Source organism: Lynx rufus, unplaced genomic scaffold, assembly GCF_022079265.1.
Source record: "Lynx rufus isolate CCGP_SWC_20201006 ecotype Redwood Valley unplaced genomic scaffold, mLynRuf1.p SCAF_25, whole genome shotgun sequence".
NCBI lineage: Eukaryota > Metazoa > Chordata > Mammalia > Carnivora > Felidae > Lynx > Lynx rufus.
This window is the reverse complement of record NW_025814840.1, coordinates 6,507,785-6,521,596: the sequence shown is the minus strand read 5'-3', so window position 1 is coordinate 6,521,596 and position 13,812 is coordinate 6,507,785. Positions and strand designations below refer to the sequence as shown.

General features: G+C 42.8%; 1 protein-coding gene across 2 annotated transcripts in view; it reads left to right on the top strand.

Annotated features, from left to right (window-relative positions):
- ASAH2 (N-acylsphingosine amidohydrolase 2) overlaps positions 1-13,812 on the top strand; it is a 56,775-nt gene that overhangs the window by 19,493 nt on the left and 23,470 nt on the right. For both annotated transcript variants that reach the window (XM_047088751.1, XM_047088750.1), the window contains exons 7-9: positions 6,652-6,772; positions 8,568-8,693; positions 12,651-12,737. In XM_047088751.1, coding sequence (XP_046944707.1) covers positions 6,652-6,772; positions 8,568-8,693; positions 12,651-12,737 — 334 coding nt within the window. The remainder of the gene's footprint in view (positions 1-6,651; positions 6,773-8,567; positions 8,694-12,650; positions 12,738-13,812) is intronic.

The following is a 13,812-nucleotide window of genomic DNA, read 5'->3' as shown; positions in this document are numbered from 1 at the left end:
AAAGGAAGGTGCATAGCATTGTCTTAAAGGGATGTGACCCGGGCAGGGAGACTGGGAAAAGCTTCCCTAAGGAAGTGATAATGGAGCTAAAAACCAAAGGAAGATTGAGAATTATTTGTAAGCCTTTTATTTTTATATACATTCCAGCTAGTTAACATACAGTGTAACATTAGTTTCAGGTGTGCAATATAGTGATTCAACCTTCCATACATCACCCGCTGCTCGTCACAAGTGCCCTCCTCAATCCTCATCACCTGTTGAACCCATCCCCCACCCACCTCCCCTCTGGTGACTGTCATTTTGTCCTCTATGGGTAAGAGTCTGTTGGGGCGCCTGGGTGGCTCCGTCTGTTAAGCGTCCGACTCTTGATTTCAGCTCAGGTTGTGATCTCACCGTTTGTGAGTTCAAGCGCTGAGTCGGAGTCTGGAGCCTCCTTGGGATTCTCTGCCTCCCCCTCTCTCTGCCCCTCTCCTGCTTGTTCTCTCTCTCTCTCTCTCTCGTAATGAATAAATACACATTAAAAAAAGAGTCTGTTTCTTGCTTTGCCTTTCTCTCCCTTTCCTTCCCTTTGCTTGTTTGTTTTGTTTCTTAAATTCCACATATGAGTGAAATCATGTGGTATTTGTCCTTTTCTGACTGACTGATTTCACTTAGCATTATACTCTCTAGCTTCACCCAGGTCATTGCAAATGGCAAGATCTCATTCTTCTTTTATTGTTGAGTAACATTCCATTATATATAGATATCTATATCATATATGTATATCACATATGTATATATCTCATATCTATCTATATCATATCTATATCATATGTATCTTATATGCATATATATAGATATATATATCACATCTTCTTTATACATTCATCTATCAGTGGACTCTTGGGCTGCATCCATATCTTGGCTATTGTAAACAATGCTGCTGTAAATATCCAGGCGCCTGTATCCCTTTGAATTCATGTTTTTGTAATCTTTGGGTAAACACCAAGTTGTGCAATTGCTAGGTCGTAGGGTGGTTCTATTTTCAATTTTTGAGGAACCTCCACACTGTTTTCCAGAGTGGCTGCACCAGTTGGCATTCCCACCAACACTGCAGGAGGGTTCCCCTTTCTCCATATCCTCACCAACACTTGTTTTTGTGTTGTTGATTGTAGCTGTTCTGACAAGGTGTGAGGTGACGTCTCATTGTAGTTTTGCTCGGCATTTCCCTGATGATGAGTGATGCCGAGCATCTTTTCATGTGTCTGTTGGCCATCTGGAGGTCTTCTTTGGAGGAATGTCTATTTGTGTCTTCTGTCCACTTTTTTAATTGGATTATTCATTTTGGGGCTGTCGACTTTTATAACTTGCTTATGTATTTTGGATACTAAGCCTTTATTACATGTCATTTGGAAATATCTTTTCCCATTCCGTAGATTGTCTTTTAGTTTTGTTGGTTGTTTCCTTTGCTGTGCAGAAGCTTTTTATCTTGATGAGGTCCCAACATTCATTTTTGCTTTTATTTCCCTTGCTTTCAGAGACATGTCAAGTAAGAAGTTGCTATGGCTGATGTCAAAGAGGTTGCTGCCTGTGTCCGTCCTCCTCTAGGATTTTTGTGGTTTCAAGTCTCACAGTTAGGTCTTTAATCATTCTGAGTTTATTTTGCATATGGTATAAGAAAGCGGTCCAGCTTCTCTCTTTTGCATGTTGCTGTCCGGTTTTCCCAGCACCAATTATTGAAGAGACTGTCTTCTTCCATGGGATATTCTTTCCTGCTTTGTCAAAGACTAATTGACCATATGGTTGTGGGATGGAGAGGGCTGCAGTTAGCACATAGGACCTTGGTGCACAACTTACAAAAGCACTTTCTTCTCTGGGCCAAGGTGCTTAGCTCCGTGAGCTGAGTGGGGGTTGGATTTCAGCCTCCTCTTACTCCCTTTGCAACTCATCTTTGTGCAGGGCACAACCTGCATGCTGGACATGGCGGCCCAGGTTTGAGAGAATAGAACTTGGGGTGGGTTTATTACTCTTTTAGAATATTCAAGAAGCTCGATTTTGCATTTGGCTTTTCTTTTCTCCTTCAGAGTAGGAAGTGCATAGTGTCCCAATGAAGAGGTCCTAGAAAGTTCCTCAATTACCCAGGAGGAGAGAATGATTATAATATTCTATATTACTCTGCTGTTTATTGATTCACAGAGCATAGTCAAGATGTATTATTTTTCATCCCTAGGAAACAGAGACTAGGAAATTTTAACTAACTTGGCTATGGAGTAGGATAAAATCTCAAATCTTTGGACCTTCCGTGGTACCTTGATTACATTATGCTGACTCCAGCATGGCCCTGCTTTAGCTGTGATGTAATCATTATTTAGAAATGTTTATTAACAGGGACGTTAGTTATCCATTTATATCTGTGCTCTTACTTCTTTTGAAATTACCTCGACCTAACTTCGCTCTTTGGAACTTTGCTTGGAAGAATGTTGTTTGGACCAGATAAAATAAATTGTGAGGGCCGCTTTCTTATATTAAAATGATGACCTTTCTGCATATCTTTACAATACTCATCTGTTCCCATCGCACTTTGGTCGCTGTGACAAGCCTGGTATTTTAATCGCACATATTTCAAAGGCCAGAGGAGGAAAAATACAGCATCTTCTCACTCTGAGATTCACATCACTTTTCCGAATGCTTATTTTTTCAGTTTTGTAGAGAAAGGCAAATTCAATTAATTTTCCAAGGCCTAAAATAAATGAACATAAAGGCATGAAATCAATACGAATTCAAGTCTAATTAGCAGACTAGAATTCTCAGCAATTGCTTTCTCTACAGATATTATTGTCGGCCCCTGATTGAGAGAACACACCTGATCCCCCTGTGTGTTCCTTGGCGCGTAACACGATGCCAACCACATTCTTCCTGCTAACAAGTTCATGTTGGTTGAATGAGAAGAACAATTGTCATCTCTCCTTGCCTTTATCCGTTACGCTGCGGCCAGAATGACCGTCCGTCCTCTAAACCCATCTTGATGCCTTTGCTACAAATGAGTTTTCTCCAGTGATCCCTTTGCTGAGTCCCTACTCCTCTTTTAAGACCCAGCTCAGATGTCGCATCTTCTCCCAAGCATTTCTCAGGGGCAAGATGATGCCTTGCTCACCTCCACGTCTCCAGTGCCTGGCACAGAATCAAAGTTAACTGTGTATTGAATGAGCAGGTGAATGAACGGAGGGGATAGAGCCAGTATCCCACAGCAGATTAGAACTTGGGCTCTGTGGTCTGACAAACCTGGACTCTTAGACCTGCTTCTTGACTTACAACGGGTGTGACCTTGGTCAGATTACTTACTGGCTCACTCTGAGACTTCGTTTCCTTGGCCATAAAATAAGGACAATGATAACATCTGCCTCCAAGCATGCTTTTAGGATGAAATGAGATCCTGTGTATAAAATCCCTCACCTCATCAGAGCGACATGACAGTCCATGTTGATAAAATTGTTCCACAGGCTTCCTTTGATTGCCCTAGAGAGATTGCAGTCTGGCTGAAGCTGGCTGACCTCAGGGCAATCATATTAGAAGTGTTCTGCTTGGGGAGCCGTGGGAAGGTCATGGCCACCACCCCATTTTCCTTCCAAACTAAATGGAGTAAAACTGTAAAAAGACAGACTCCCAACTAACTGGAAAACACTAGTTGACTAGAATTTTCTCTGGCACCTGAGTTTTAGGAGAAGGAGACAAACCCATATCCGCAAAAAGGAAACTAGTATAAGGATTTTTTCAGAAGAGAGAAATTTTGCAAGTAACTTTAGGGCATGAGCTCAGAACCACCTTTAACCTAATCTTCTGTTCCTTTACATGGGGGCAATACATACCTTGGGGAACAAATTTAGCTCATAGGCTGGTGATTGGTTTGTTCAACACTGTTTAAAAAAATTCTAAATGGATGCCAACATGAAAAAAAACACTACTATAGAAATTTTCAAATATATGCCAATTTAGAGTGATTAGTCTTTGAGTTTCCATGTAACTATTATCCACCTTCAGTAATTAGCACTATTCTGCCACTCTGTTTCATCCCTCCTCTCCTTTTGTTTTGCTTTGGAAGAGTTTTAATTTTTCTCTTTTAATGCTTATGTTTGGAGAGAGACAAAGACAGTGCGAGTGGGGGAGGGGCACACACACACACACACACACACACACACACACACACAGAATGTGAAGCAGACTCCATGTTCTAAGCTGTCAGCACAGAGCGTGACGTGGGATTTGAACCCACGAACCGGGAGATCGTGACCTGAGCTGGAGTTTGACGCTTAACTGGCTGAGCCACCCTTGCTTTGCTAGAGTTTTAAAAGCCAACACCAGATAGCAAATCATTTCACTAATATATATTTCAGTGTATATCTCTATCAGGGAAAAACGTAAAAAAATATAACCATAACCCATGATCCCAACCAACAAAATGAAAAATAGTTTCTTGATATGCTCTAAAACCTAGTCTGTGTTCAGTTTTCCCTGATTGTGTCAGTAAGATCTTTTTATAATTGTTTTATTTGAATCAACATCCAAGTAATCCGCCCACCAACTCCATTTGTTGGCTATGTATGTTAAGTCTCTTAATCGGTAAGATTTCTCCTCCTTTTATTCTGTGCTATTTACTTCTCTCTTTCTTTTTTAATGAAAATTTTTTTCTTCTCTTTTTTTTTAATTAAAAAAATTTTTATTTGGGCGTAGTGGACACACACTGTTATATTCGTTTCAGGTGTACAACATAGAGACTGGATGATTCTGTGCCTTGTGTTATGCCCACCACAAGCGGAACTCCTGTCTGTCACCACAGGGCACTGGTACACTGCCATTGACTCTGTTCCCTGGGCTGCACCTTCCACCCCCGTGACGTACCCCTTCCCTAACTGCAAACCTGTGCCTCCCGTTCCCCTTCAGCCATTTTGCCCAAACTTCACCCCTTTCCTCTCATGCCATTTACTTCCTCAAGAGTTTTTTAATCGAGGGGTGCCTGGGTGGCTCATCGGTTAGGCATCCGACTGTTGATGTTGGCTCCGGTCGTGATCCCAGGCTCGTGGGTTTGGCCCCGAGTCCGGCTCTATGCTGAGCACAGAGCCTGCTGTGCTCTCCCTCTCTCTCTGCCTCTCCCTCTCTCTCTGCCTCTCCCTCTCTCTGCCTCTTCCCTGCTCACAGGCAGGCACGTGTGCATGTGAACGCATGTGCACTCATTCTCTATCTCAAAATAAGTAAATAAACTTGAAACATAAATCGATAAATATTTTGCAAAATCATGGATTTATCAAAGATCTGGAAGCTCTGGCTTGCTCTCATAAGGCAACATTTGGCAGCCGCATAGTAGAGGCTACGGTCTTTAGGCCCATGCAAGTGCCTCCGGTAGAGTCTTTAGTAGACCCATAGTAGAGTCTTTAGGCCCATGCAAGTGCCTCCGGGTATCCACAGTCCACACCGGTCCCCGTGGCACCAACCAGCTGAACTCATCCGTGTTGCCTACCCAGCCCCCGTGGGCCTTGTGCTGGCCATCTCTGACCTACGTATACAACTGTTGGGCAATGAGAACTGAATCCTGAATGATGACCTTGATGTTTAAAAACATCCCTAGTCAGTAAGTAAATGTTCAGCTTTGTGAGCTATATTACTTAGGTAGGAATGTAAGCTGAAATGTTTTATAGAGTCGTCAGCAAAGAATTAAACCAACAAAAGATTTTTTTTTTTTTTTTTTACAAATCCTACATGGGCCTGAAAGTTCATGAATTAGCATCTCTCTTTTCTTGAGCATTCATTCTAGTTAATTTGCTTTCCAGCCTTCCATTCTGTATCTTTTTTATCCACGTGGAGGTTCGATCCTACAAAGGCCATTGGACAAGGTGTCCCAAGACCCCAACTTTAGTCTTGGTCCTCTATGACCGATGAGCTACCATTTTGCTTCTCTGAGACACCTTGCCGGGTGGAGGTCATAACTGCCTGGGCTCCAGGGCCGTTGTGAAGTGCAAGTACGGTAACAGATGTGAAATTAGTTTGTAGACGTTGTGGCTCTATACTTAAACAGGTATTACTATGCATACGGCTAACATCAAATTATGTATAACAGCCTCTTTCACACCTCTGTGCGCTTACTGTGTTGTTCCTTCCCCCTGGAATGCCCTTAAGAATTAATTGCTAGTCATCTGTGGTCCCCAAACACTTTATGCCTATTTTTTATAACGTTTGTCACACTGTACTAAAGCCATTTGTTTGCATCGTTGTCTGACCCTGGGTGTAAGGAAGCTTCAGTGTGTTCAGAACTGGGCACACGGCAGGGTCTCCGTAAAGGTCTTCTGAATTAGATAGGGTTGACTTCAATCATTGTTATGAGCACCTGTCTTGAAGGACAAGGTCGGCACCCACACAATGCTTTAGGCATATCGTCTGATTGCTGACCGTTCAGTTTTGTATTTTTGACTTACGTAAATGCCTAGACTTTTTGAGTATATTATTCGTAAGCTAAGCTCATCATCAGTGAAATAACCTAAATGTGAAAGGCCTACCGTTGAAAACGTTTTTGTTTTGTTTTGTTTTGTTTTTTCCTGCTGGAGAAAACCAAAGCTCGCAGGCATTGTTTTGACTCCATCACCTGGTTCTCTTCCTGAGCCGAGGGCTCCTTTTCTCTTACAGCTGGTTTGCCATCCACCCCGTCAGCATGAACAATACCAATCACCTTGTCAATAGTGACAACATGGGCTATGCATCTTACCTTTTTGAGCAAGAGAAGAACAAAGGATATCTACCTGGACAGGTGAGATTTGGGTCATTGAAAACATCATCTTAATTCATTAGATCCTCATTTGTACAATGCTCAGAATAGCTGATTCACATCTTCAGTGTAAAGTGTCATCAGGCACGTCACATACTAATATGCTTGGATAAAAAGAATTCTCCATCCTCCCTGAGAGGGGAAGAAAAATTAACAATGACTGTGTCAAATGCTGCTGACATCATAAAGTTGCAATTAGTTAGAGAAGGAAGGACAAGCTCAAGATTTTTGCAATACGTGATACTTTTTGATTGGCTTGGGAATATGATCAACCGGGTTGATGTTAACTTTTCTCTTCAGAGCTATCAAAGTATTAAGTACCTTCTGAGTAGTGTTAAGAACCTGAATGAGGACGGGACAGGTGATGAATCTTTTCTGCGGTCCAGATTTCCCTGTTAATGGCGAATTTCCTTTTAAGGAGTTTCGTCATACTTTCTTTTTTTTTTTTAATTTTTAAAAAAATTTTTTTTCAACGTTTTTTATTTATTTTTGGGACAGAGAGAGACAGAGCACGAACGGGGGAGGGGCAGAGAGAGAGGGAGACACAGAATCAGAAACAGGCTCCAGTCTCTGAGCCATCAGCCCAGAGCCCGACGCGGGGCTCGAACCCACGGACCGCGGGACCGTGAGATCGTGACCTGGCTGAAGTCGGACGCTTAACCGACTGCGCCACCCAGGCGCCCCACGTCATACTTTCTTTTAATAAGCCCCAAGGGAGAAACAACCCTAACCCACCAGACTTGTTATGGTAACTTTGAAACGCAATGAGGGATGGAATCAGAGATGGGGGCCGGAACTCAGTCCATGTGCCTCAGAAATCTCCTCAGCTCTGTGTCAATTACTGACTACAGATAGCTAAGCGGTTGGGGGGGGAGGGCTGCTCTGTTGGATCCTAAGGTCCAAGTCCCAAATGCCAAAGAATATAGGACAATAAGAACCCCAAGCCCTTGACTAGGATAAATATCTAGAAAGAGCAATGATACCAAAGTTATTAGCCCCATGAACATTCATAGTGATCTTTTAGCTCCTGACTGATAAAATTCTATTTTTTTTTTTTTCATTTTAGCGTGCATTTTAGGGAAAAGAAAGGAACTTCCCATTTATGATCACTGGCTGGGGGCATTTTGAGATAAGTTATCTTTGGTGTAAAAAAAAGACACATGATCTCCAATACCTGCTTATTTCTTTCCCTAAGAAAATTGAAGTCATGGAAGGTAGAATTAGATCAGCTGGGTTGAGGTTAAAGTCTTACACCATTCAAAAAGGTTATGTGCTGTTACTTCAGGTTGAAGAGCTAAAAGAAAAGATACACGGAGGTAGATCTGGATGGTGAATGCTATATTTAGGTTCGGTTTTGCCACAGGAACATCTGGATTCATATTTTCTTTTTAAGCCAGTAGGGATATTTATTTTTCAAGGAGAAAGGGACCTCTCAGCTCCAGATACAATACCAGGAAGGAGTTTGATGAGTCAGCATTTTATACCGTGTTGTTGTATGCTGTGTTTCTTGTCAAAATGTTTGTGTCTGTGGCACAGAGTTGAAACTCTCCTATTTGAAACAGCTTTATTGATCGTTGGAATATCATGAGCGTGATAACATGTATGCTGACTGCAATGTGAATTTTTTCGCAAAGTTTCTCAGAATGTCCTACCTCCTCCTTTTATTGTGCTCAAATGGTTTTGAAGAGTTCCCCAGAGTGGATGGAATGTTTGTGTTTTGAATGGAATTCATTGTGGGAAATAAGAATAAAAGGCAGTTGGATGTTTCTTTTGGCAGGGACCCTATGTAGCAGCCTTTGCTTCATCAAACCTCGGAGATGTGTCCCCCAATATTCTGGGCCCGCATTGTGTCAACACAGGAGACTCTTGTGATAACGCCAATAGCTCTTGTCCCATCGGTGGGGTAGGTAATTATGACATGAGATCTTTGTGTTTGCATCTCATGTGCATTTTAAGTATTCACCATTAACTTATAATTGTGTTCTCCCCAAGTGCACCCAGGCCTACTGACCTCTCAGGAGCACCCACTAAATTTCGATTGGATAAAATTCTAGTTCTCCATTGGATTGACTCTTAAGTGTTTTGAATGGTGAGGCAATTAGTAAATGTCAGAGATGAAATACCCTTGCCCAAACTTGGACAGTCTGAAACATTTCACCTTGGCATTTCTGATATCACAAGTTAGTACCAGAAACTGCTTGCCTGAGATGTTTCTCACTTGTGAAGTCTACAGCATTACACACACACACACACAAAACACATCAACATTTTTTTTTCTTTTCTTTAAAATCACAAACAACAGGGGTGCCTGGGTGGCTCAGTCGGTTTAGCGGCCAACTTCGGCTCAGGTCACGATCTCACAGTTTGTGAGTTCGAGCCCCGCGTCGGGCTCTGTGCTGACAGCTCAGAGCCTGGATTCTGTGTCTCCCTCTCTCTCTGCCCTTCCCTTGCTCATGCTTGCTCTCTCCCTCTCAAAATTAAATAAACATTGGCATGCCTGGTGGCTCAGTTGGTTAAGCATCTGACTTCTGCACAGGTCATGATCTCCCGGCTCATGAATTCGAGCCCTGTGTTGGGTTGTGCTGACAGCTCAGAGCCTGGAGCCCACTTTGGATTCTGTGTCTCCCCCTCTCTCTGCCCCTCCCTTGCTCGTGCTCTCTCTCTCAGAAATAACTAACTAACTAGCTAACTAAATAAATAAACAAACATTAAAAAATAAAAATAAAGTCACAAACAACAAATCTTGCTGTCAAAACTCACACAACATGGAAAACCTAGAGGGCAGTAAAAAGTGAGTTCCTCTTCATTCCCTTCCTTCTCCCCCCTCCCAGGAAGTTACCACTATCCCACCTCTTCCTATATACTTGTCCACACATTCACGAACAAAATTTTACAACTTCTTTGTTGATTTTTTTAGTGGGACTGGGATTCGAGTTTTCCACCTGCTTTGTTGTCTTTAAAATTGTTTTAGGGCTGAACACAGGTCTGTGTGGCAAGATTTAAAGACTTACTATTATTAGTATGGCTTTATTTAGGCCACACCGTCATTTATTTCATTGTTTCCCTGCCATGTTCATTTAGATTTTTTCTGCCTTGACGTGAGAAGCAGATCGTAGTTTCTGGGCTCTTGTTCTTTGTGTTTATAGAACATGTCACCTGTGATATGACTTGTATTAAATGTCATTTCTGGGCTATTTATTCTATTCCCATCAATTCTACCCAATGGGTAGTAGAGCGTAACAATTAGAGTTTTCTCTTATATATTACCATTTTGGTATAGAAAGTCTTCCTTTGTTACTCTTCCTTTGCAAAATGTTCACACATCATTCATTCACATTCGATTTCAAGATTACTTGTTGAATTCCATCATTCAGAGAGGAAACGTTTAAATAAATTATGGTACCTGTTTGCAGTAGAATATTATGTACTAACAAACTGTACTGTGTTGGAATATTGAATGTGGGAAAAAGCTCACAGTACACAATGTTGATTTAGAAAATCAGTATTTGGGGGGCGCCTGGGTGGCTCAGTGGGTTAAGCATCCGACTTCGGCTCAGGTCACCATCTCACGGCTCGTGAGTCCAAGCCCCGCATCAGACTCTGTGCTGACAGCTCAGAGCCTGGAGCCTGCTTTGGATGCTGTGTCTCCCTTTCTCTCTGCTCCTTCCCATCTGGCACTCTGTTTTTCTCTCTGAAAAATAAATAAACATTAAAAAAAATTAAAAAAAAAAAAGAAAATCAGGATTTAATCTTTTATATTGATCACGATTGCAGTTTTGAAAATAAATGTATTGTAGTGAAAAGACAAAGTGAAACCCACTGAATTGTTAACCCTGGCTTTCTCTGTTTGGCATTACTATGGCATTACGGGGGGGGGGGTTATTCTGTTGATTTTGTTTATTGTTTTTATTCTATTTATATACTTTTGTAGTTTTTTCCTACAAGGAGAATACTTTTAATCAGTAAAAATTATCACAGAATCACACCCTCTCCGACGACAGAATTCTCTTTCTCTCCATTCCATTCCATCTGTTAGATTTGCTTCCCTCATGATTGCAAGATGGCAGTCAGCACTGAGGACGGTATATCCTTTTCTCCCCCCAAATATGGCAGGAGAGAGAGAAAACCCGTCTCTAACCATGGAATAAAAGTTCTTTTCCTTCTGATTGGGTCACGGGAGGTACATATCCATTCCTGGACCAAAACGGTTGCAGGGGAAATAGTGTGCTGACAGGCTCAGGCTGGGGTCCCTGACCAATCTTGGGGAGGGCCTAGGGAATTAACCACGGTCGTCTTAGACTTACCTGGGCTGGGAATGGAACCGTTGACTGTGAAAGAAGCGATGCCTTTTTGAACAAAATCGTGATTCGCTTGAGAAACAGAAAGAGGGAAGTGGGCAAATGTTGCCGTATCTCTTGCTTTCGCGTAGCTTCTTTCAGCAGATTTTTTTTTTTTTTAACTTCAGAAACTAGCTTTCATTAAAACAAAGATATATACTTGTTAACAATGCAAACAATGTTGAGAAGTTCGGGAAACGAAACAGGTCAATGCGCAGCCTCTAACTCCACGATCCACCTGTTAAACCTTAAATGAACATTCTACTAGGCAGCCTTTTTGGCTTCCACGCTCCTACGTGTCCGCACAGTTGTACACAAATGAGGTCACACTGGGAATGCTGTTCTATAGCTGCTTTCTTATTTCCCGCGAATATACTTTATTTTTTTCAATTTATTTATTTATCTTGAGAGCAAGAAAGAGAGAGAGAAAGCAGAGGAGGGGCAGAGAGAGAGAGGGAGAGAGAGAATCCCAAGCAGGCTTCGCGCTCAGCATGAAACCCAACACGGGGCTCGAACCCACAGCCCCGGGATCGTGACCTGAGCCAAATTCATGAGTCGGACGCTTAACCCGCTGAGCCTCCCTGGCGCCCCTCCAGTGAATACACTTTAAAACATCCTTTAAACGAATGGTACAGTTTTCAATTTTAAGTACCGTAAGTTAGTTCACCGATCCCCTCGTGATGAATATTTTCTTTCCTTCCCTCCTCTCTCCCTTCTTTTTTCCTCCCGTTGCATAAATGGACTACGTGTGTCATACATATTTTCACACGTGTATGAGTTTCACCTTAGGACAAATTCTTGCGAGCGAATTTGCTGTTCAAGGGAAAGCACAGTTCCCATGGGGGTGACCATGAGTCCTGTCCCCAGCCACAGTGTGTGAGTGACCCTTTCCCCAAAGCCTCCCTGATGCCTGGTTTATCGAGCGTTCAGTCTTTGCCAACAGAACAGGTGGAGTTCCTTTTTGTAGTTTAAATGTATATTTAATGATTCACAGGCTGGAATGTATTTTAATGTTGAAGAGAGATTTACATTTCTTTTTTGCAAATCACCTATTTTCATCTGTGTTCCACTGTGTATCCAGTAGGATTTTTTTTTTTGCTTTTTTCCTCCCAGATTTATTGAGATGTAATTGAGAGATAACATTGTATCATTTTAAGGCATACACTGTGATAATTTTGATACACATATAGGATGCTTTTTACTGCAAATAAGAGAAAACCCAACTCCATAGGGATGAATCAGAAGGTTATTAAGGAGGTGTTCATCCGCATTTTCTTGAAATGCTTTTTAATTTTCAATTATAGTATTTAAGTATCTGGTCAATGTCAACATTTTCTGGGGTCAGAAGGGAAGGATAGAGCCAGATTTATCTACCGATTTTTATTTTTTTCCAGTGGGTCACCTATGTGTTCCAATATAACGTTGACTGGGTTTCTGATTGGCTCAGATTCACTTGTGATTTTGCATTCCTTGAGATAATTGCTTCTTTCACTAAGAGCCCGTCTTGTCTCCCTGTGTTGTAGTCTAGCACGTGCATCGCTATGGGACCCGGACACGACATGTTCAACAGCACTCAGATTATCGGAGAGATCATATACCAGAGAGCAAAGGTCAGCCACGGGCCGGCCTCGTTCATGTTCATTTAACTTTGTTCTTTCAAATCCACGGGCAGCGCTCCTTACAGAGATGGTAATGGTAAGAGACAGCAGGAGCCCGAGCTGCGCCGTGGAGTCTGGAAGCCTGCTGTTCCAGGCCCGCGAGGAAGGCCGCTTCTGAAGGCACAAGACCCCCCCTCTCGGGCTGCCCCTCTGACTTCCCCGAGGAAGTGCTTTTAAAACCAAGGAGGCAGAGAAACATTCTGTTGGGGCCAGAACGCTTGCTTCCGACAGCATGGTGACAGACGGTGTAAGGATTCCAGGTAACACGGTGTCAGACGTGACCAGATGGATCCGGACCCACCGGGCCGCCTGGCCACCCTTCACTCCTTCAGCGTCAAGGCCAAGCAGAGCCATTCGCTGCTGCTCTGGAAATTCGATTCAGATGACTCCCTAGGCTTCACTACGGCATAGACTCTCCATTTTACATTTTCTTCTCTTTCCTTTTTAAAACATTTTTTGATGAGGACAGAATCTGGTCTTCAGTGAGATTACGAGGAGTTGCTCTCTGCTTCTCCCTCTGCTAAACTTTGGCTTCCATTTTCCCCCAAATTTTGTGTCAGCTCCTATGGGGACAGATATCGGATTTTTTTTTTAAGTTTATTTGTTTATTTTGAGAGAGAGAGAGAAAGTGTGAGTAGGGAGGGGCAGAGACAGAGGGAGAGAATCCCAAGCAGGCTCTGAGCTGTCAGCAGAGCCCGGCGTGGTGCTCGAGCCCACGGACTGTGAGATCACGACCTGAGCCGAAGTCGGACGCTTAATCGGCTGAGCCACCCAGGCACCCCAGATATCTGATTGGAAAGACAAAGGATGGGGGGCCTGGGTGTCTCAGTCGGCTAAGTGTCCGACTTTGGCTCAGGTCATGGTCTCACAGTCCGTGAGTTCGAGCCCCGCGTCGGGCTCTGTGCTGACAGCTCAGAGCCTGGAGCCTGTTTTGGATTCTGTGTCTCCCTCTCTCTCTGCCCCTCCCCCACCTGTTCTCTCTCTCTCTCTCTCTCTCTCTCTCTCTCTCTCAAAAATAAATAAACAT